General features: G+C 40.2%; 1 protein-coding gene across 5 annotated transcripts in view; it reads left to right on the top strand.

Annotated features, from left to right (window-relative positions):
• Window positions 1-8,841: 8,841 nt before the first annotated feature.
• Window positions 8,842-24,080, top strand: part of ATP8A1 (ATPase phospholipid transporting 8A1) — a 103,026-nt gene continuing 87,787 nt past the window's right edge. For 3 of the 5 annotated variants that reach the window (XM_071432470.1, XM_071432472.1, XM_071432474.1), the window contains exons 1-5: window positions 8,843-9,120; window positions 16,829-16,943; window positions 18,131-18,230; window positions 18,924-19,022; window positions 22,046-22,091. In XM_071432470.1, coding sequence (XP_071288571.1) covers window positions 9,072-9,120; window positions 16,829-16,943; window positions 18,131-18,230; window positions 18,924-19,022; window positions 22,046-22,091 — 409 coding nt within the window. In that variant the 5' untranslated portion in view covers window positions 8,843-9,071. Of the gene's footprint in view, window positions 9,121-16,828; window positions 16,944-18,130; window positions 18,231-18,923; window positions 19,023-22,045; window positions 22,092-24,080 lie in introns of all 5 variants that reach the window. The other 2 variants (XM_071432471.1, XM_071432473.1) reach the window with 1 other exon arrangement.

Genomic DNA, 24,080 nt, shown 5'->3' on the forward strand with positions numbered 1-24,080 from the left:
TAAGAGTTGGACATTTGGTTATTACCCAGAGCCCAAGAGCTGAAACTCTCAACCAAGGACTAGGACAAGTACCAACCTCAGTGCCAAATACCAGGCATTTGCCCATGAATATGTAGAAAGCATGAGTTTCTTCGTGTCCTAAAAGAGGTGTACTTGGATAGCTTAAGACACTTTGTCTTAAGCTATCCTTATTTTAACTCCTCTCTCTTCTTTTGCCTTGTACAATGTTTCATTACTCCTACCTTCCCTCTCTACAACTATTTCCTGACTCCAGTCCTCAGTGCTGCAATCACACCTCATCCTTCTTGCATGCAATTTTCTCCAAAAGTTACACTGAAGAACACAGGAAGTTTAATTTTTTTAGTCATTCAGTGTTAATCTAGTACATTCCCTCCTGATCTGGGGAAAGCTAGCACAGAGGGGAATCCTGCTCTGTCTTTCAAATCCCAGCAAATGGTGTAACCTTCAGAGCTTTGGCTGTCAAATACTGCCTGCACTGAGAATCTGCAAGCTCAGATGTTTGGAGTCATGACTCGCCCAATTTCAAGTTGACTTTATTCTCAGCTTTTTTTAAGCAATGTCATAAAATATTCCTCTGACAATTAGGCAGATCAGCTGCACGTCTGCAAAGGTTTTGCAGTTTCTCAACTAAACAATCTGAAAATATTTAAAATAGGAATCCCTCACCATACCATTTTCTCTCTCCCAAAGGCTGGCTGCTCATATTTAGATGCAGTGAAATCAGGAAGCGACGAGAAGGCACAGAGATCAGTTTCCAACCTCAAATTGCTACACTGCAAGAGGGCACTATAGGCAGTGCCCACTGCACTGCCCTCCTACTACAGAGAGTGACACCTGCTCACTCTCCTCAAAACACAGAGCTGACTGATGCACTATGTTGCTTTGTTTAACAGATTTTTTATGAGTGGATTTCAGACTGATAATGAGTTTTGGTTTATGATTTCCTTCTCTTTATTCATATTTGAATATGCCTGCTATCAGAGTTCTTAGCTGTCTTTACCTAGATAGTAGGATAGATACTTAAATCTCTTATCAGTGCTTTCTGTAACTGACTGCCTGTAAAACTGAAAGCATTTATTGTGGTATATGTTCTCTTCATTCCCCTCCTTGTTCTCCCAAAAATATGTGTCTAATTGGATACAAGTATTTTAACAGTGTTTTTTTGAAAAGTATCCCAGCTGTTTCAGCTGTTTTCAATTTAAACTTCAGCAGCCTTCCTCACCACCCAGTTATTCTATACGCAGTGTCTTAACATCTTTAAAATTGGAAGTGTTAAAGCCAGCAAAAAATGGAGGAAAATAACAGTGAATTCTACTATTTTTATCAATGTAAAATTATATAACTTTAATTTGCACTGACTCTTAAAGTGAAAGTAATCACTGAACAGCAGAATTAAATGGTCATGCTGTGTAATTAAGACCTGTGTGTGCCACCAGTAATTACCCTTTTAGTATTTTCTTATAAGATTTGCCCTCACAGAAGAAACCAATCTAGTATAAACATCTGCATTTTGTTTCTCTTCTGTGGTTTTAATCTAGTATTTGCATAACCATGTGATCAGCCACAAAGAGGCCATCTGGCTGGCCACACTCTCCCTGATCCATTTTCTTTATGTGCCAACAGTGCTTGCTCCTGTGCCATCTTCCTTGTGGATAAATTGGCTCACCACAACACTATACCCAAACTATCAGCCTGACTGTTTCAGTTTCTGTCTGCTGAGCAATAAGTACTTGTGTGCTTGCCGCAGCTTCACAAACATCAAGGAGTGCCTGCAGAATGCTACAATAGCCTTGAAACCACTGTGAAGGCCAAGTAGTCTGGCAAGAGTTCAAATCTGTGCCTTTTTGGTTAATTTTTTTTTCCAGGCATGATGAATTTCCTCTTATTTTCTTCAGCTGTGCTGACTATCAAGAGAGTCACATGCACACCTCCGCTTTCAAGTTCCTTTTTAACTTGTCTGCTCTTGCATGACTGCTCTTCCTGTTTACCCAGTTTATTGGTTATATCATGACAAGGTCCTGTGAGGTCCAGCAGGTAGGAACTGGCAGTCCTGTAAGAAACTGCCTCTACTGTTGAAGTTCTGAAATATTGACTGGGCTATCACCAGCCAAATGAAATTCAACATGGAAAAAGCCAGACTCTGCAACTGGAATGGGGCAACCCTGGATGTACAGACAGACTGGGGAATGAGATGCTGGAAAGCAGTGTCACAGAAAGGGACCTGGGGGCCCTGGTCAACAGAAAGTTGAACATGAGTCAGCAGTGCCCTGGCAGCCAGGAGGGACAACCCTGTCCTGGGGGGCATCAGGCACAGCATGGCCAGCCAGGCAAGGGAGGGGATTGCCCTGCTCTGCTCTGCACTGGGGTGGCCTCACCTCAAGTCCTATGTGCAGTTTTGCTCAATATAAGAAAGATATTAAAATACTAGGGAGTATTCAAAGGAGGGCAAGAAAGATGGTGAAGGGCTTTGAGCAGAAGCCACATGAAGAGCAGCTGAGGTCACTTGGTCTGTTCAGCCAAAGAACAGGGAAGAGGGACTGATAGGAAACCTCATTGCAGTTACATCTTCCTTCTGAAGGGAAGGGCAGACATTGATCTTTTCCTTGTGTTTTCCAGGGACAGGACCCAAGGGAATGGCCTGGAATTGTGTTCGGGGAGATTTAGGTTGGACGTTAGAAAAAGGTTTTTCGATTGGGCACTGAAATGGGCAACCCAGAAAAGTGGCCACAGCACCAAGCCTGACAGAGTTCAAGAAGAATTTGGACAATGCTCTCAGGCTGATGGTGTCACTCTTGGGGGGGGAGGGTCAGAAATGGGACTCAATGATCCTTCCAACTCAACTTATTATATGATTCTTTGATTCTGTGACTTCCTCTGAAGGGCTAAGCACTATTCTTAGCAATATTGAGGCCAGGGCCTCATTATAATAGGACTGGCATTATTCATGTTAATATCAAAAGAGAATAGCAAGGGACCTTAAGGATATTGTTGTTCCAAACCCCCTGCCATGGACAGGGAACCTTCCACTAAACCAGGTTGTTCAGAACCTAATCCAGTCTGGTCTTGACCACGTCCAGGGATGAGGAGTCCACAACCTCCCTGGGCAACCTATTCCAGTGCCTTACCACCCTTACAGAAAATAATTTCTTCCTCATATCGAATCATATCTAATCTATACCTCCTCTCTTGATTAAGGCCATTTTCCCTTGTCCTATTACTACATCCCTTTGCCAAAAAAAAAAAAAAAAAAAATAGAAAAAAGAAAAAAAAAAAATCTGTTCAAAAGATAAATAAAAGCTTCCAAAGTTGAGAATTTGGAAATCATGTGTGAAAACTCCTAAAGTATATGTCACAATAGACAGGAGACAGCAGAGGTCCCCAAAGATCTCTTCCTACATAGCCTCTCTATCTATATCCATCCTTCATTCTTGCAAATTGAGTTCTAGCAAGGCCTATTTTGGGAAAAGATAAAGAGTAACTTCCCTTCCCTCCACGTGTAAAAATGAAGTTATGAAAGGAAAGGATAATGAGGTAGATTTAAAGAAGTGCTGATACACTAACTTTATTGACCAAAAGGAATGCTCCTGATGGCACATTTAATAGTATCTGTACTGTCTTTTCAAGGCCAAGCTACAAAACAGACTAAGAACTCACCATAAATGTATTGCACCATTGTGAACATCTAGGTTGACTGCTTCCAACTACCACAATTCCATTTAGCATGTGAGATCATAACTTTTCAGGAACTTGCAAGTCTGATGTGCTTGCAGCAAATGATGCTGCCACAGTGTTACAGGATGCACACCAGAGAAGATGTTCTTGCACACTTCCATTCCAGTTTGGTTTTATCCTATGGAATTATATATCCATAAGTATTTTTTCCCTTCAGTGCCATGAATGTGAATCTACGGGAGTATAAAGAAAATTTGAGTAAAGCATCTTTAGGCTCAGGTATGGAGTTTGATCTACAAAGAACAGGATGTAGCATCTGTTGCACTCTGGATCTGCTTTGTTTCTGTTTGTCTGGTGTTTTCTTGCTTTCCTATGATTTGTTTATGCAGTCAGGTACTGCTACAGCAGCTGAGGGAGAAACTAACAGGAATGCCTTCACAGGTTTCTATAAATCAGCCTAGAGACTGAATTATCTAATGTGATTTGTAGCATGTTCTATATGTCTAAATATCCACTTCAGGTGGTTGAAGTTTCCTTTATTAACATGTTTTGCCTCAGAAAAGGAGAAGTTTTATATTTCATAATCAGAAAGGATACGATCAACATAAATTTACACTAGCTTGTATGAAAGAAGCGCATTCTATAATAAAGATTTCACAGATGTAACATGTGGGCAAACAGAAGATTTGCTGTTTTCTGTTAAATCACCAAAATAACTGTCAAGAATTTCACTAGAAATATTTGAAATATCCTCAAAGTCAAATATTTTATAAAACTTGGAGATATATTTACCTGAGAAGATAAAACCTAACATGAGAAATCCCAAAGTTTAGAAAATAATGAGTTAACATGTAATTTTGTAAATAAAACTAATTACCATTTTAATGGTTTTAGGAAGAATTTTAAAGCACTTAATCTGATCTACTTATAGAATAGTTAACAGAAGCTTATGCTTAAACATATGCACAATGGATTTAAAAATCAGTACACAAAATCTGTTAGTATTAACCTTTCAGAGGGTCAAAGAAAGCAAAAAAAAAAAAAAAAAAAGAGCACAGAACTAGTTGTCTTCAGCAATACCATACATAGCCTTCTAGTAAATTACAGACTCATCTGATCTAAAATGGTTGCTTCCCCATACCTTTTTGAATTTTAGATGTAGTTATTTATAAAATTTCATTAGACAATTCCCATGCTATGGGAGTATCCTGTATATTCAATTACAAAGGTAATGGTTCCAAATTATGAGAGTTTGAGATTAATTGCACAGCCACCACTTGCTGCACTATCCTATGAAGCAGAAAACAACATATACCAGAAATCCTTTCCACAAAGCTCTGGAAAAGCAGCAAAAGTTACAGTATACATTTTCCCTTCCACTACTGTATGAAACCTGGCCACTTATCAATATATCACAAGGGAAACTGCACCCTGAAAATTCATATGAATTAATAGCATTACTGGGAAAATCTAGTCTAAAATTTTATGTATGTCAAGTTTGTGAAAACTTCAAGCCTGCAGAACTAATTTATCCTGCTTTAGATATGCAGTTATTTTATATAGAGCATTTCTTACTCCGGTAGGCTACTACAGTGCACAGTTAGTATATCAGAAAGAATGGAAACATCTATATTTTCTAATAAAGTAAGTGTTTATACCATTTTCAAGAACAAATCTGATTTGGGTTACGTAGTCTACACCCCTGAAAGCCATTACAGATGAAATGGTGATGTAAGACTGGATCATCATAGCTCAGTCAAATCATCAAACTATGGAATAGTGGAGGTGACATTTTTGACATATGTATAAATGTGTATCCTTTCACAATTTTCTTTTACTAGCTCAACATTTTAGCTGTCATTGCAAGACATTTTATGTCTGAAATAACTTACTCTTCTCAATGAATATGCAATTTTTCTGCATATATTTTAAAAACGAGGTTTCTGTCATCTTTTGTTCCAAAAGGTAGGGTGTGCTAATAAATTAATGCTAATAAATTTCTATCTGTTTCACCAGAACTTCCACATATTTCAAAATACGCATTGAAATTGAAGAGAAAACTCAATTAAGAGTGTCATCTAAGCTTTAAAGTAGAATATAGGCATATTGTTTAATTTATAGCTGTGTTGGAAAGCAGACTGACTTGCTTCTGTTTTGCAATCCTGTCATGTACATTCCAAACAAGTGATGATCCAAAGCTAAATATTGGATTCCTTAAATATAGAGCACACTTTCAAGTGCATAAACTAAGTATACACTCAGCTTAAAAAGCTGCAGAAGCCTTTTCTGACCTGTTTGTATCCAAACGGGAAGGGTGGAATGTGGAGGTGGAAATTTGAGTGACACAGGTTCCATTTACATAGAAGAGGTGAAAGGATGGAGTTCATACAGTTGTCTTCCAAAGGAAAGAAATAAACACAAGGGCCAGCTGGTTTTGCTGGCAGATCATGTAGGGGAAATGTAGAAGAAATAGACACTACTATGCTTCTCCTGGAGTAATGTTGCAAGTGGATGGGGACTGTTAGGAAATACAGCAGCTGAGTTTCATTCATTTGGATGACATCTGGTTTAACTGTCTGTTGTGTAACTAAATGGTTAAACATGTTTATCTGACCATTGAGACTTCGTAGAATAAAAACTGAAAAAATTGAGAATTTCTTAACTGATAGCATGATTTTAAAAACCTTACTCATTCTTTCAAATATTACCCATGCTATAACTTCAAAAAAGGTTTGGTTGTTGGGGTTTTTTTAAAGACTTTTAAGGTTTCACAGTAACTCAGAGTACACAAAAGTATACCAAGATTAAGGCTAGTAATTTTTTGTTGTGCTCTTTTGTGAGGTGGATAGTGGCCTTATTTGTAAAATAACTATTCACAATTTTAAATAACACTTGGCAGCATTGTTATAGTATCTTCTGTTCTCAAGAGGGTACGCTTCCAGCTGCCCAAAGGTATCAGTAATAGGCCTCACTTGCCAGGGATATTACAGCCAAGAAACCCAGTTTAGACATAAAACAGCATCCAAATGTGGATTTAAGTGACAATCCTATTTGTCACCAGCACTGCAGTAATTTGGGGGGAAATGCATGTTGACTGGCATGTGTATTGATTTATAGTGAATTTCACAATTTTGTTGCAGCCTTTTAACAATAATGAAGCTGCTAGAAATTGCAAACCACCGCTCCCACCCCCCTCAAGATTCTCTTTCACAAAAGGGCCCTATTGATGCTGGGAAGTTTATATTTATATATATATATGAGTCCCCTAAATGACTGCTTCAGTCTGGCTTCAATGGAATGTCACAGAAAACTAGAAGCTGTTTCTTGCTGAAAGTAGTTTGCACCAGCCAAGACTGCCCACGGCTGACTGACCCACACTGAGTATTTCTTAAAACTGGATGAGCAATGCATGTTGTTTCCACGCATTTTGTTTTACCAGAAAAATGCATGAAGAGGCATCATTTTTTTGTTTCTGGTTCAGAAAAGAAAGAAAAAAACTCAAAACCTACAAAAACACAGACAACCCACAGATTGCTGCATAGGATGATGCAGAAGAGCATTGTCTTTTGAAGGACACTCTTAAACAGGTTTTCTGACCTATGACTTGAAAGAAACCCACAGTATTTATTTCCTAATGCAGTCTTCTCTGAAGCAAAGTATTCCTCTTCCTTGATATCTGAGCTCAGCATTTAAGAAAAACAAATTATTGGTTCACTTTCCTCCATGAATGAAGCACTGCTTCATAGAATCATAAAATCATTAATGCTGAGAAAGACCTCTAAGACCACTGAGTCCAACCATTAACATAATACTGCCAGGTCCATCACTAAACCCTAAGCACCAACAAAATCTACATGTTTTGCTTGATCCTTTTACAGAGATTAAATTTATACAATTTTATCAAATATTCATTCTGTTGCTGTCAAGAAAGACTATATATATATATATCTTATTTTCTTATTGTGGGTGTATATCTTCTATAGTGAAAACAGCAGCAATTCTACATCTGTAATCTGTGTTATGTACTTTCTTGAGGACACAATGGTGGCCTTTAGGGGACACGTCAGCCTCAAATCCTCTCAAGATTCATGAGACAACAGTAGCTTTATTCCATTCCATCATCCTCTAGGCAGCCAGTATGCTTTATGCCCGATTGAAACAGATGCAAGACATAACTATGCCAAGCAGACCTGCCCCCAAATCCCATCACCTTTCCTATATTCTCCTGCATGCTGTTTTTACTGTGGCAGTTTTTGGCGGAGGCCCGGGGGCAGCATGCGGGAGGCGCACTGCTCAGCCTGTTGCCATCAGCCCAGAGTCACGCTCACAGTGCCGAAGTGAAAGTGCTGCTGCTGCTTCCGCCCGAGGCATCTGCGGCGGGGACCTCCTTCCCAACAGCCCACTCGGGAGCAGTGCTTGGAGTCGCACTGACTCACGGCTGTCGAGCTGCGGCATCCTGATTGAGATTAAAAATAAGAAGTCGGGCGAGAGTTTGAAGGCTGCCTGTCAAACAGAGCGTGGCACAAACACTCTCCTCGCCTGAATGGGGGCTATGGAACGCCGTTTCAATTCCCTCGCCGGATGAACGCCTCCCGACCCCCGCCGCGCCCCTCGCTCCACATACACCTCGCCCAGCAGCGTACGAGAGAGAGGGCGGGAGTCGGAGAGTCCGCTCTGCACAACCCCACGCCTGAGCAGCTCTGTCGGCTCGCCGCCGGGCCCGCTGCCCCCCATCTCTGCCCCCCCGGCAAGGCCACTGGGCTGCACACGCCTGGCGGGGCCCCGCTCACCCCGCCTGGCCCCCGGCACTCCCCGTCCCGTCACGGCTCCCGCCCGCCGCGGCTGCCGGAGACACCGGGCGACCTTGCCTGGGGCTTCCCCCGCCCGCCCCCAGCGCCGGGCAGCGGCCCAGGGCTCGGCGCGTTCCATTCCCCCCGCATCACGGGGTGGGGGCCGCATCGGAAGCCCTTTGCTCGCTCCAGAGGCGGGACACACACCGCCGTAGTGCTGCTGCCCGGTTAGCCGCGGTGACCCGACAAGCCCGAGCCCGGGGGAGAGGGAGATAGCGGCGGGACGCCTAGGGACAGGGAGGCGCGGGGGGAGGGCGGAGTTGGTAGGTTCCGGAGGGGGCCGGCGAGTGCGGAGCGCGGGCGCCGCGGCTGTCAGTGAGCAGCGGCGGCGCCAGCGGGGACGGGCGCAGCCGGAGAGAGGCGCTGCCTCGGGTTGCCGGAGCCGCCGCCTCGGGCTGCTGGAGGAGCCGCCGCCGTCGGGACCCGCCGCCCTCACCCCGGGCCTCGCAGCGGCGCAGGGCGCGCTCCGGCGGGCGGCAGGTGCAGGGCGCGCCGCTGTAGGGAGGCGGCCGCGCCACCACCCCGGCGATGCCGACGGTGCAGAAAACGGTGTCCGAGATCCGCTCCCGCGCAGAGGGTAAGAGCCGCCCGCCTCTCCGCGCCGGCAGGGAGCGACGGGGGAGCCCGGCCGGCGTTCCGGCGCGGAGCCGCGGCGGGGTCTGCGCCGCCTGGCCGGGAGGGGGCGGTGGGAGCCGGTGTCGCGCCGCCGCCGCGCTCCTCACCCCCGTCTCCGGTCGTGCCGTGCGCCCCCGGTGGGGCTACGGCGGCAGAGACCCCAGCCTGGGGCGTGAGCGGTGCCGGTGTTCTCGGGGAGGCCTCGTATTTATGGTTGTCAATATCCGGGGAGCCCCTCGCAGCATTTTGCCCCTCAGCGATGGCAGCGGTGGTTTCGTTTTCCCCGGGGTGTGCGGCTGCCCGGCCCGCCGGCCCCGAGCGGCAGCGGGGGCTCAGGGCCTGGGGTCCTCGGCCCGGGAATAAGCCGGAATCCCTCTTTTGTGTGTGACATGTACGTGTGCGCTGACCATCAGAAATAAGCGTTTCTGATACTCGGCTTGTGCCAGGAAGCTTCGGACAGCGCTGAAGTCTCGTGCCTAAGTGGATTTGTTTAACCTTAGGTAACGTGTCAGCGGCTGCTTTGTGAAAAGAATCGTTCCTGTGGAATTACATTACTATAAGGTCTATTTTATGCAAAAGTAACATTTGAATACCAAAGCAGCGGTATGTTGGGGCTGGCTGTGATTTTTGGTTGCTGTAGGTAACAATAACAATGTCCCGGTAATGGCATAAGAAGTATTGAGGCAGTTATGCTGGATTTATCCCCTTGTCTGAAAGTTTCCTTGCTTAAACCATATATCTAGTTGATTTTTTTTGTTTGTTTGTTTTGTTGTGCTTTGTTTGGTATAGGTAGGCAGAAACTTCCTCCCTGTATCTTTCTTCCTTCTTCCAAACAAAGAATATTTTATTTAACTTTTGTGCAAGGAAAAGCACAAAGAATCATAGATTAGAAGTGGGCTGTTGGATTGATGTTCTTTCCCAGTTTTACCATGTTTATGCCTTCCTCCACCAAAAGTAGGTTTGTAGGAGGTCTAGCTCTGCCTCTGCCTAGGAAATCTTAGTGGCAAAGAAATAGAAGGATGCATCTTTCTAAGAAGAAAGGGAGAAAGTGCATCCTTTCAGGAACACTTCTGAAATGTGTTTACAACCAGAGCAGCAGTCCTGTATACTCACAGTGATTAGTAGATGCACATAATGAGACTAGTTAAACGTCCAATTTTTCGGTGCTTAATTTCAATTCCTTTTCACTTACCCTTGTTCCAGACAATTGGTTTTCACTGCAAGCTGAGCATTGCATAAATAAATTGGGAAAATTGATGCTCTCTTTAAAATTACCTAATTCCAGAACTCTTAATGGTTATTAATGGAATAAATGTGGTGTTCCCTAAAGGTAACTGGCTATCTAAGATTTACAATTACAATAAAAGGAAAAAAAGAAAAGGTTTATTTTTCAAGGTTGAATGACTGTGAAGCAGTTAAATACTGGGTTTAAGAAGCTTACCAAAACTACTTTCTTTAGGACTGACAGTAGGTATAAAGCATCTTTTAAGAAACTTAACTTTTGCAAAATGCCATGATAGTTTTTTCATTATACCAGTTGAGTTGATTCTCTATGACTCATACTGTACTTTACTATATATATAGTACTACTCAAAAAATTTTGAAATCTGTTTTCTTAGGCTTATATTAATGTGACACTTACTAATTAATTTGATCTATAGTTAGTCTTTGTTTAAATATAATTCACAGTGAAACCAACATCAGTTAGTCTCTTTTTTTTCTTTTTGAGATGAGTGATTCCAAGTCCAGTTATGCCATACATTTAGACTACATAGTTGCCATTTCTAAACACTCTTTATAAATGCTACTATTTTCTAAAACAGAGAACTTTTTTCTTTTTTTTTTTTTCTAAAACAGAGTGTTTTCTAAAACACTCTGCTGTGTATTTGACAGGGACATAAAGGAACTGTCAAACCCTAGTTCTGGCTACAGCCCAAGTCTCTTAGATAAGCACTATGCCAAGTGATGATAAAGCTTCTTTCAGAGAACTCTGCCAAAGTCTTAGCCCAGTGCAGAGTTGTTGCTGGCAGGGTCCCTCTCTGTTCTTGGAACACTGGTAATACTGTAATCACAAACAACAGCTTCCATGACTTCTCTCATGGTGTGGACCATTCCTTAACCTAAGACTTGTGGGGGTCTGACAGACAGGATTACTTGCCTTACTCTAGAATTTTTGTACTGTATCTTTGGGCCTAAAATCTCACTTTTCTCTCCTGCCACTGCAGCAACTAATTCCTGCTTCAGAGACCTTTTCCATGGATCATGAATTACATTACTGGGCTGGACTGCCTTGAACACCATCTCAGAAAGAACTAAGCTCTCTCTCACATGAAGAGATAGTGATAATGTTATTAGAAAAAATCAAATGTTGTGTTCAGATGAAACAAACTGAATCAGAACTGTCAGAAGGATGTGCATATGTAGCATTCCCAAGAAGTGGTCAACAGTCACACAGAAGAATTGACACTACACTCTGTAAATTATTGAAAAATAAAAATTGTAGGTGTTTTAGGGTCTGTAAGCCAACATGTTACCTGCATAGAGAAACGAATTTGAGCAAAAAGGAACTACTGATTTTGTGCCGTTCTTCCAAACCTCTGCAAATTCTTCATGGCTGATGAAGGATAACCAAGCATGTTTTAATAGGTTTAGTAGGTTTAACCATGTTTTAATAGGTTTTTGTGTCTGTTATCCTGTTGCAAGAAATAGGTGCTGCTTACCATTCTGAAGTGGTATGTGTATCAATTAAGTCTCTCTCAAGGCACAGAAGATCTGGCCCTCTTAAACAAATATAGGAAATTGGTGTCATTCTGCAATTGCAAAACACAAGGGGAATTTTTTAGTAGTGTGGCCTACATAAAGCTTTATTAAATACAGTAACTAACTGTGGTTATTTCAGCTATATATAGCTTCACAGTTAATATATGCATCTATTAAATAATATGAAATTGGATCATTCAAGTAATTCTATTTCCTTTGAGAGGTTCTGGGAAAGTGGAATTGTTCTTCTCAAGTCTTATTAGGGTTGTCTGAAGATTGAAGCATTAATAATTTTCTTCTGTGTGTTGGTGGAGTTCAGTGAACTATATTAGGTCATAGAGAAAGGATAGAGAGTTGAGATGCCATGATCCTGCCTACCAAAACTAGTAGGTAATAACTAGTTCTTGTTGGTGTTCTTGTACAAAATCTAGGTGAAGCTGAACTGGGGTAAGATGAGATGTCTTTCACATGAAGAATGTATTTTGAAATTCTGTAGTGGTCATCAGATTGTCTTCAGCAGACTATCAGTTTTTGTAGTGCCTGATGTATCCTTAGGTATTTCTGCTTATGGTCTTTAGGACTATATAACATTTTACCAGATGTAGTGATCATTATAGTTACTTGTGTCTGAGGGTTATTTGTGCCAAGTGTGTTTTGATTCCAGTGTTTCACAACAGGGAAAAATCTTGGTTTGGTTATAGACAGGTTTGGGCATCTCAGTGGTACCAGCAGGTTCAAGTAGGTCATTTAAATTTCCTTCTGTGCTCTGAATCCTCGGAAGAACAGACTGATGGGTCAGGTTCCCAGTGCCTATTCTGTCACTGAAACTCTGTCATGGCTTTGCAACAAATAATTCTGAAGACACTTCCTTTTTTCATAGTGATTCCATCTTTGAACTGTGCCGCATTCAAAAATATGAGCTAGCAAACAGACTATTCTGGCATTGGCTGGGACTTAGTTTTCTTCCTAGCAGCAGATACAATGCTGTGTTTTGGATTTAGGCTGAGAATAATGTTGATAACACACTGATTTTTCAACTGTTTCTGAGCAGCACTTACACTAAATCAAGGACTTGTCAACATCTCATACTGCCCTGCTTGGGAGGAGGCTGGGAGTTCAGAAGGTAAAGGAGGGGACACAGCCAGAGCAGCTGCCTCCCTGCTGACCAAAGGGATGTCTCAGACCTGTTGGTATTATGCTGAACAGCAAAACCAGGGAGAGTTGGCAGGGGCCTGGCAGCCTGCTGCTCAGGGACTGGATGGACATTGGTCAGTAGTTGGTGAGCAATTGTGCATTACTTGTTTTGTAAGTTCTTTTATCATTATTTCCCCTTCTTTTTGTGTCCTATTGAGCCGTTTTTATCTCAGCTCAGGAGTTTTACCTTTTTTTCTGATTCTCTGCCTCAGCACTTGGGGTAGGCAAGTGAGTGACTATGTGGTGTTTAGCTGCCTGCCAGGTTAAACCACAGCACTTAGGTGTATAAGAGGTTCTTGGCTACAGCATCAGCTTTCAAAGGTTTTGAAAGCTCTACTTAGAGAATAAAAAAGAATTTTTTTTTATGATTAAGAGGGGTGTATTAAAATCCTTTTGGCAATTTGGTTGAGGGTTTTCTTTCCTTCCCTTTATTTCCATACTGTAGTATATGTGTATGTAACATTACAAATTTGTAGTGAAAATGAAACTGTCTCAAGGAATGAAAGCTGAATGTCTTAAACTACCTTACCTAAAGGAAAAATTAGGGGTATGGAATTTACTGTTGTTGTTTTACTAATATAGAAACTTTTTAATCAAGACTGGTTTAGGAGGAGTCCCTGCAAATACTGTTTAAAGAGAGATGCTTCTTCCAAATTTATTATTGGAATCAAAATTTGGTCTTCAATGGGTGCTGTTGTTGAAAGGAGCTGTAATTGGTTTGAGGGCTGTTTGTTTGTTTCATGGTTACTTATTTGCAATTTGTTGTTATTGAAGATGTTATGGGCTTTTTCTGGGTTAGGCTGCCAAATGAGCTTGTGTGGTTCCTGGAGTATTTTGTTGGCACCTCTTAAGTCTGTTAGGCTGGGTCCTTCCTCTGAAGAGACTTCTTGAGATAAATACTGATGTTTGAATGTGTGTGCCTTTCATTGGGCAAGGAAGGAAATAGAGAAATTGCAGAGGGTGAATGTAGTAGTAGGGGGTTCCTGTATCATAATGGAGTCTGTGATTTATGAGTAGGAAATGGGATGAAATAAAAAGTTTCTGCTGAGCCTTTTCTCAATATGTGGAGACTTGACCTTGCAAAGTAGTGTCTGAAATGTATTTTGAATAGGTAAGAGGCAGTGTACTGGGCCAGTGGACTGGATAATGGCTTGGGTTTTGCCTAACATGTCTGCATGCATTTATAGAACAGGCTAGAAATAAACATTAAGTTTTCATGTACAGCCCTAATAATCCTTGACATGCTATACATTCTGGTGTATTCAGTTGCATTATAGGGGTTTTCAGTGTCTTTTTCTCATTCTCATATAGAATGAACAGTGTATATTTAACAAGCAACTATATACAGACATTATTGGTAGCATGTTAAAACTTTATGGTGATTGATTTATGCTATACCTGCTGGTACTTTACAAGCTCCAGCCTGAAGATTGCTTGGGCCTGTTGTCAGCAGTGTAGTGGCTGACTGGTTGACAAAATATTGGTGAAAACCCTTGGGAGGGAAGAATACATTGGTGTCCCCTTTTACAGATGAAAGTTGGGATGCAGGCTGGCACAAGATTCCTTATAGTCCATAGAACAATATACAGAAAGCTCAACTTTCACTGGCTAGTGGAGGCAGGTGCTGGGAATGTCAGTGAGTCTAATAAAACTATTTCAAGTTAAGCACACACAAAATGAAGAATATACTGATGCCACTTCTCTGGCTAGTGTCACAAAGAAAATCTGGACCAAGTGAAGGAATCTCATTAAGCAACAAGACCAACCAGTTAAGATTAACCAGCTTAATGGCCTTGGTTTCCAATGATCACATCCTTCCAGCTCAAGATTGGTCCATCACAATGAGCAAAAAATCAAGCCAAGGTGGCAGAAGGACTGGATGAAGCAAAGCATTTGACACTGTCCCCCACAATATCCCTGTTTCTAGAGACACATGATTTGATGAATGGACCACCCAGTGGATAAAAAAATGGCTGAATGGTTGCATTCCAAGAATAGCAGTCAACAGCTCAGTGGAAAGCAGTGACAACTTGCATTCCTTAGGGGTCAGTCTGGGAGCTGATCTTTTTTCACATTTTGTCAGGGATTTGGACAGTGAGATTGAGTGACCCCTCAGCAAGTCTGCTAACAATGCCAAGCTGTGTGATGTGCTGGAGGAAGGGATGTCATCCAGAGGCACCTTGACAGTCTTTAGAGGTGGCCTGTGTGAACCTCATGAAGTTCAATGAGGCCAAGTGCGAGGTCCTGCACCTGGGTCAGGGCAATCCCAAGCGCAAATACAGGCTGTGTATGGACTGACAGCAGCCCTGAGGAGAAGGACTTGATGGTATTGGTGGACAAGAGGCTTCACAGGATTTGACAATGTGCATTTGGAACCCTGACAGCCAACCACATCCTGGGCTGCATCAAAAGAGGCGTGACCAGCAGGTGCAGGTGTCAGCATCTCAATGGGCAGATGGGTGCTTCTGCCCATCTTCTCTGCTCTTGTGAGACCCCACCTGGAGTACTGAATCCAGTTCTGGGGCCCCCAGCATAAGAAAGACATGGATCTATTGAACCAAGTCCAGAGGAGGGCCACTAAGTTAATCACAGGGCTGGAACACGTGTACGAAGACAGGCTGAGAGAGTTCAGCCTGAAGAAGAGAAGACTCAGAGGAGACCTTCTAGCAGCCTTCCAGTGTCTAAAGGAGGCCTGCAAGAAGGTTATAGAGGAACTTTTAACAAGGACATTTATTGATAGGGCAAGGAGGAATGACCTTAAGGAGGGTAGATTTAGATTAGGTATTAGGAAGAAGATCTTTACTATAAGCATGGTAAGGCATTGAACAAGTTGCCTGGAGAGGTTGCAGACTCCCTATCCCTGGAAGTGTTCAAGACCAGGCTGGATGGTGTTCTGAGGGAAGGTTCTGATTGACTGGAAGGTTCTCTGCCCATGACAGGAGGGTTGGAACTACATGATCTCTAAGGTTCCTTCCAAACCAAACCATTCTGTCAATTAGCAAGGAGTCCCTGACAAAGCTCGCATATAAAAAGGTGAACCTACAAGAGGTCAAAGCAGCAACAGGTGGCTGTAGAGGAGTACAGAGAGATTGATTTATGTGGCAAAGTCACAGCCTACCTGGGGTTTAACCTGGTGAGTGCCTTATAGATGCCATTCTTGTTCTCCTTCAGATGTAACAGCAGGAAGATGATGACTGAGAAGGGTGGTGCCTCTAGGCTACATGCCACAGGGAACCTGGAAACAAAAGACAGAATAGGATGCAGTAAACAGTGTCTTCTCCCCTTTGGTCTCTACTGATAAGATCAGCTTTCAGGAACCCCAGGTTCCTGATGCCAGTTAGAAAGTCCAAAACAAAAAAGACTTACCTTGGTGGAGAATGATCAGTTTAGGGAACAGTTAAACAAACTTGCAATACAAGAGTCCATGAATCTAATAAGATTCAATAACAAATGCAGAGGGAGCTGGCAGGTCTCACAGTTATGCCACTCTCAGTGATCTTTGCAAGGTAAGGATGGTCTGTGGGAAGTGTAGGTTTTTAATGAGCGTCTTGAATCTATAAAAACAACTTTTTTGTTTTTTCAGGGGTCATTACCTGTGAGAAATGCAAATACATTGAGTTCACATCCACAATAAATGTCCCTTTTGTCTCATGAAGTGCTTTGAATCTTGTGTAAGTAAATCTATTTATATGGAAAATCATGCTGTGTTTTTACAGGCTATGAGAAGACAGAGGATGTTTCAGAGAAAACTTCCCTAGCTGATCAAGAGGAAGTGAGAACTATATTCATCAATCAGCCCCAGCTAACCAAATTCTGCAATAATCATGTCAGGTATTAACCAAAACACCAGAGCATTGCATGCTGAATAGCAAAATTGAAAAGGTTTCATTAATTCTACTTCTGTCATTTCTCCTGGCCACCAATGACAGTCTTAGACACTGGAGGGAGGAATGAAGTGAGATGAGGAGACAAGTAAGATGTTTCAGTTACAAACCTGACCTCCTGAATTTTTAAGAATTGAATGGGGAAGATACAGCTGGTTTACAGCTGTACCATCAATGTGTCCCTAGAGGATGGATTTGTTCTTCAGGTTTCAGTTGAGTTCATCTTTGAACCTATCCCTGGCAGCTGAATGCTGATGGAGTTGTACTGTACTTGAGCACAGCATTGTTTGTGCTTTGGAAACACTTGGCTTTTTCAGTCAGCCAGTTACAAAGATGCTGTGGTTGCCTGTGAGACTAGTTTTCAGTTTCAGGCTTTAGGGACTTTGTTGACAGTTTTTTGTTTGCTTTTGATGAATTTTACGTCATACAGTAAATACTCATAAGTAATGTGTGTTTAGATCTGATAACATCCTTACTTCTGTTGTTAAAATTCAAAGCAAATGAACAGCAAAGATACCTCTGTTCCAGGTAGGTGCGTTTTCTGAAGGTAGCTTTGAAAATGTGCAGAAATTTTGTAGACATTGAGAATAATGGGGGGGGAGGGGGATTTTCCATGACCTTGAGAAACTTTAGATGCTATTTCTTGGTGTATAAAACTTCTCCTTTTGTCTTTTGCTTGGTTACAGAGTAGAGGGCTTTTGCAGGATACATTCATTCCCCCCTTATGTTGACAGTTTTATGCAAGGTCAAAGTAAATATGACTGACTTCAAAATAAGTTAAAATATTGTTACAGGCCTTTTGTTTAAAAGTTTTTAGCACAATTGTTTTTATATATATTGTTTTAGAACTGTAGAGGGTGGTGGTCTGTTCTTAAACAGATGTAAAAGGCTTGACAGAGAGATGGTAACTCAAACATTTTATGAGGATGGCTTAGCAGAGATTGTTTTGCTAGGATAACTTTTATTCTCTTCTTCCAGGCTAGCAAAAGCACACTTAATATCCAGTATTTATCAGTTTAGAATCAAAAAGCAAACCATTTTGTTTGAAAACTTCTATAACTAAAAGGGAAAGAATACATTTGAAGAGGTTTTTACTCTGTAATAATAGCATGTGTTTTTGTCTCTTCCTCTCAGCACTGCAAAGTACAACATAATCACATTCCTGCCAAGGTTCCTTTATTCCCAGTTCAGAAGAGCTGCTAATGCATTTTTTCTTTTTATTGCATTGCTTCAGGTAAGATCAACAATAGGATTCTAATGTTTTAAACTTGTTAATAGATCATTTATATTACAGACAGAGATACTGAGATACTTGAGATTGCTGTACTGTTCTTTTCAAGCTAGCTGGCTATCAAAACAGCTGTATCATGTAGACATATCTTTAATAAAATGCTTGGGTTTGTGGCTTTCTTGCTCCCTGAAGATAACAAAATGCACACAAATATTTTTCTGTAAAACAGGTTAAGTATAGCTGAAATTCTGTTGGGTCAAAAAGACTTGTGAGAAGAAAATTCCATTCAAAAATATCTGGCATATACAGAAAACTGTTACCTGTAGTTGGCATTTCTTCTAAAGGGTAATGTCTAAAAACATACTGAGCTATATGAACAAAAATCTAAATTGGAAAGTTTACTTATATTTTATAAATGCCTATTTTAATTCAATTTGAAACAGAAAAGGAAGGTGAATATTCTGCAAACACTAAAACCTTTGGAAATAGTTCCATTGAACACTGTACTGCTTAAAGTGCAGATGTTCTTATATTGTATCAGCTGCTTCTGAAGACTATGAAGCTCTCTTGGAAATAATAAACACTGAGTCTAAAAAGTGAATTCACATGTCTTTATTGGCACAGAAAGTACTGTTTCTTGTATTAAAAATGTTTTCAACCAGCAATGCAAAAATTTTTTTCTCCTTTTTTTAATAGCAAATACCTGATGTATCACCAACAGGACGCTACACAACATTGGTTCCTCTCTTATTTATTTTAGCTGTAGCTGCAGTGAAGGAGATAATAGAGGATATTGTAAGTATTTAATAGCAATATTTTGTAAATAGTTATCATGTTTTTCATTTATAATATTACAAAAATGTTTCCTGGTTGTCAAATCTACATCCAAGCATTTGATGCACCCCTTTATTTCTAATGTCCCTTGCATAAAATCTTTAGTTTCACTGTTGTGACTTTTCATGGTTCTTTTAAACAAATGGGGAATAGGCCTTTTTAGTTTTTTTCCTGTTGCTCCAGTCCACTGCAATTAACTGTTTGCATTTCCTAAATGTTATAATTTTCCTGGTGCTAAGTGTGATCTGCTGACTCCTGATGGCCAGGAACAGACATAGAATTGGTCCTTGTTAGGCACCTATGCTAGGCTTTCCTAGGCTCTTTCTAGTCACTGTCTGTGGTAGTGGTTGTTTTGCTTTCTTCTTGCATTGAAAGAAAACTTTAAAAGAGGTGAGACATTGTCAACACAGAAGCATCCATTCAGATTGATTTTATTTTGAGGGAAAGAAAGGAATTTCAGTCTCTGTTTCACTTCATACAAAAGATGTTGGGGTTTTCTGTGTACCTTCTTGCCCTCTCTTCACTAAAACTATATGATAGAAACCCGTCTCTCTAACTTGCTTAAAATAGTCTTTTAATTGATGTCTTTTGTATGTAAGGAATTAAAGTAATCTTAACATTTACCAAATAACTCTATATACTAAGAATTTCTTTATCTGCTTTTGTTTTATTTTAGTTCTGCAGGTATGTTAGGAGGACAAGACATTAGATATGTCATGATATGTCAAGAAGTGTCTTGTCCACTAGAGGAGTAGTGTTCCTGTTTGTGGGCTCTTCTCTTTGAGTTTTGGAAAGGGTTGCAGGTAGTGTAGTCTTTTCTTGCACACAAATTTTAAGCTGCCTGGGAGCTCCAGATTTATTGTATTTGAGCAGAATTACAATGTATATGCAGAAACATGACTTAGGGAAAGAGTGTTGAGCTGCAAAGGAGGTTTGGGATGGAGAGTGCTTGGTCCTATGTTGCCTTTATTGATTGGTTTTCTCCTCAGTTACCTCTGTGAATGGATGGTAGGCAAGATATTGGCTCCTTAGGTTGTATGAAGCTCCTGGATCACAGAGTTAAGGGGTCCTGCAAGACACAATGAGGTTTACATTAAATATTTTTCTTCTATTTGGCATTTCTAGTTTTTTCTGCCTTACAGTCAGGTTCTCCTTAAATGCCTTTGTTGCTTTCTCTTTACATAAACAAAACCCCTTTAAAAAAAAGCCATAAAATCAATTCATGTTCTTCTAGATATTTTTAACCATTCTGCTGTTAATGCTTACAGACTTACACCATCTGTCAGTGTCTAGGCAAATATAAAACTGAAGCTGCTGCTACTGTACAAAGTGTCCTTTTTAAAATTATCTCATCCAGTTGCTTTTCTTTTGTTATTTATTTCTACCATTTGCTCTTTGTAACTTGAAGTGTACAGTTTGGTGTGGCAGGGGAGAAAGACAGGGATCAGGTATAGTGGGTTTTGCATATATCAGCTAAATAAAGTTCTCATTACCAAATGCTACAGAGATACCTAAAACCAACACAGCTGTACCATTTTCTTGGTGAGAAAGCTGACCACTTTCTGCATAGTAAAATATTCAAAGTGTTTTCCCTTAACCATTAATTTTCATTATGTCTCAGTTTTTTTACACAGTGAAATATCTAGGATCTCCATGAATGGTGATCATCTAATATTAAAGCTTTTGGATGGGAACCTTGTATACTAATAATAACAAATACACTTGTCAAAATAATACTTTTAGCTCAAGAACCAAATGTTTCTCTTTCTGGAATGAAATACCAAGAAGAAAAAGATGTTAGCAGAAGATACTATTCATACACAGCATATGTTTTCCATATATGCTTCAAAGGTGCTAGCAGGATTTGTGACATGCAATGTTAGATTGTCAACTGGTTCCAATAATTTTCACCTGTCACACCTCAGAAAGCCCTGGATATTCACCTTTTCAAAATGGAGGAGATTCACCCTGTGGGCAAATAGACATCTGCTATGGTCAAGTTAGGCTTTCCCTTTGATCAAAGGTTATTTATCTGTACATTCAGCCATCTTTTTGAAAGGAGAATCTGCTGGTTATCTGTGAAAATCTAGGAAAAATAATATTTCAATTTTGCAAAGTTACAAGGTGACCTTTTAAGAGCTGCTAGCTCAGAGTCAAATCAACATTTTATTGGCAATAAATCACTCAAATATCTTGACCTATTTTTCTTCCATTTTACAAGATTGCTTCTGATTTTGTTTGTATCACAAAGGCATGAATTCTGAACATCTGTTTAAAAAGTGTACCTAAACCAGTTAATTCTACTTAAATTAATTTTATAAAATGTGTTCCTGCTCAGGAAAAACTTGAGTTCTTGAATCCTAAATAGTGTGTTTAAACTAGTACTCTGCTAAGCTTTTTGTGTCTGAGTTTGGTCACACCTTGAAAATGCTGGCTGTTAGTAGCTGTATCAAAAGATTACTGTCAAAAGATGTCTCACAGCTATATTAAAACTGAGGGGCATCATTGCCTCTTTGGGGGGTGTGCCATTGATTTTTGTTTGTTTGTCTGTTACTGTTGTTGAAGTCTGCAGGCAGCTTTGTAGAAGTGGAGTCATTATGTTTACACAGTCATTGCCTGACTTCACATGTCTGTATGAGACCCTCAGATGAAGAATTGTTCCATGATCTTTGCTGTGGTAGAGTCATCTCCCAGTTCCAGGAGAGGGCAAAGTTACAGCTTTGAAATGCACCAGTTCCTTATGTAAGGAACTTGTCCAGATAGAGATTGCCCACATGAAAGGATATTTTAGTACAGTACAATTAGCCTGGAACTGGATGTGACTTTCCTGCATAACTATGCAAGTAAATAATAGTCCTGCTTAAATACTTAAGTGGTTTAGTGAATAGATGAGTAGGAGGGGCTAATAGATGGGTTTTTTATTAGAAGTATGAAAGCTTTATCTTATCAACAAAAGTCTTTAACCACTGCATTTTTTAATTTAGAAAAGACATAAAGCTGATAATGCGGTGAACAAGAAACAAACTCAAGGTAAGAAATTTTTTTAGCCTTTTTTAGGGGGGTTGTTGACTTTTTGCACATGGTAGTAATACAACCCAAACTGCTGACATAACTGAGTGGGAAATCACATGTGCAGAGTACTTCAAAATTTCTAAGGTAAACAGTTGAACTAATAATTTGCAGTGATGATATCCCTACAAAATAGAATATGTTCTAGATTAAGGTTGTGAGGTTCCTAAGAAACTTGAGCATTTATTCATTTAGCACAGGTGATGCTGTCACTGTTACAAGATTGTAATCACCTGTATATTTAATGGACCTACATTATATTTGTACTCAGAAATGCAGACTTTTAATTATAATTTTTTTTCAGCCAGCAATAGAAAGGAAGCGTCAAAAAAATAGAATTGTCTTTCTATGCTGCTTCAAAACTGTGGATAAACACTAATGGAGTTATTTTGGGTTTGATTTGTTGGGGTTTTTTTATTAAATCAATGTACCAGTTTGATTAGAAATTATGAGATACTTAGCCAGTGTACCCTAACCAAAATATTGGCATGTCGTTTTTTTAATAGATTTTGATAAAGAAAAGTGGTATAAAACTGGGATTATTTTATCTCAGAAAGTGAGGGAGATACTAGTACGTCCTAAACATGCTTGTCAGGTAGTATGTCAAAATTTAGGTTCCTGCTTTGCTGCTCTTCAACTTTTCATGTTACTTGTTCTGAGGTAGACCTCTCTTGATGGAATCAGTCCCATTTTTATAAACAGGAGAAGGAATGAGTGTCATGTGAATTTGATTCCAGAAAATACTAAAAATACCATAAAGAGAAAAATCTTACATGGAATCCTTTTAAATATATAATAAAAATAACCATTATTTTTTAGGGAGAAATGTAGTCATCACTTAAAAATCTGTGTAGCACTGCTTAATATTGGAAACATAAATTTTAAAGCTTACCTAAATTGTATGTAAATCTTTACTGTAAAATTTAGGGGGCTTGGAGGGCAAGATAGCTTAGGAAACTACTGAGCATGTAGAAACTACTGAGCTCAATAGCAGGTATGGAGAGATTAGGGTGGGGAAACAAAACTATTGACTGAAATCACAGAAACAGAAATCTCCAGAGGCCTGAAGAAACAGATAACCTATTAGCAATACATAAAAACCAATGGAAGACTTAATATCGACATCCAAAATTCTTTCATCAACCACTCATAGCTTTTCAGATTACAAACAGTTTTGATTGCAGTGAAATCTTATAATGCCTTTTCAATTTTTCTTTTGTCCACAGTTTACAAAGTTTTAATAAAAGGATTGTTTTACTCTATTTTCTGACTCTTCTTCTTGGTTACCTCTCATCAGGATCTTTGGTAACTATTCCTAGGATTCCTGAGTGTTCCATGTGTGCAGAAGAGTATCTGGGAAGTTAAATGTGTGATGAGGATAAATAAAATATTGCTCGCACTGAGAAACACATTTCTTAAGCTCATACAGGATTCACATATATGCAGCATTGATCCTAGCATCCTGACAAACCAATTTTTAAATATATTGTCAAGTACAATCTATTGTCAAAGCAATAATTAAAAAGTTAATCAGTGTGGTACTCTCTTACTTTGTTTTTGTGTATTCAGCAGTTCTGCGACCCTGAAAAGCAGAGATGTGCACAGTACATTGTATGTGCAGCTCCATCTTTGGTTGCCTTTTAAACACACAGAATTGTTAGTGAAATGACATGAGCATGTGTAGCTTCTGTATATGGGTCCCCATTCAACTTTCTGTTCCTTAATGATGATCTGTATCTCAGTCAGCCATAAGTAATTAACTTTCTAAAAGTTTACTATAAAAAAAACCTTTTGCAAAGGATTTGGATGTATTAAGCTGAATTGGGGATAATTTTTTGTTGCCTCAGGCTGCATACATGTGTGATACAGGAGGACACCAGACATTCTGACAGGATGAAATCTGCATTTCTGTAGTTTGGTGAAGCAGCCTTCTGTAGGGCAGATGGAAAA

Source organism: Agelaius tricolor, unplaced genomic scaffold (genome assembly GCF_023055355.1).
Source record: "Agelaius tricolor isolate 1412-34295 unplaced genomic scaffold, bAgeTri1.0.p SCAF_8, whole genome shotgun sequence".
Lineage (NCBI taxonomy): Eukaryota > Metazoa > Chordata > Aves > Passeriformes > Icteridae > Agelaius > Agelaius tricolor.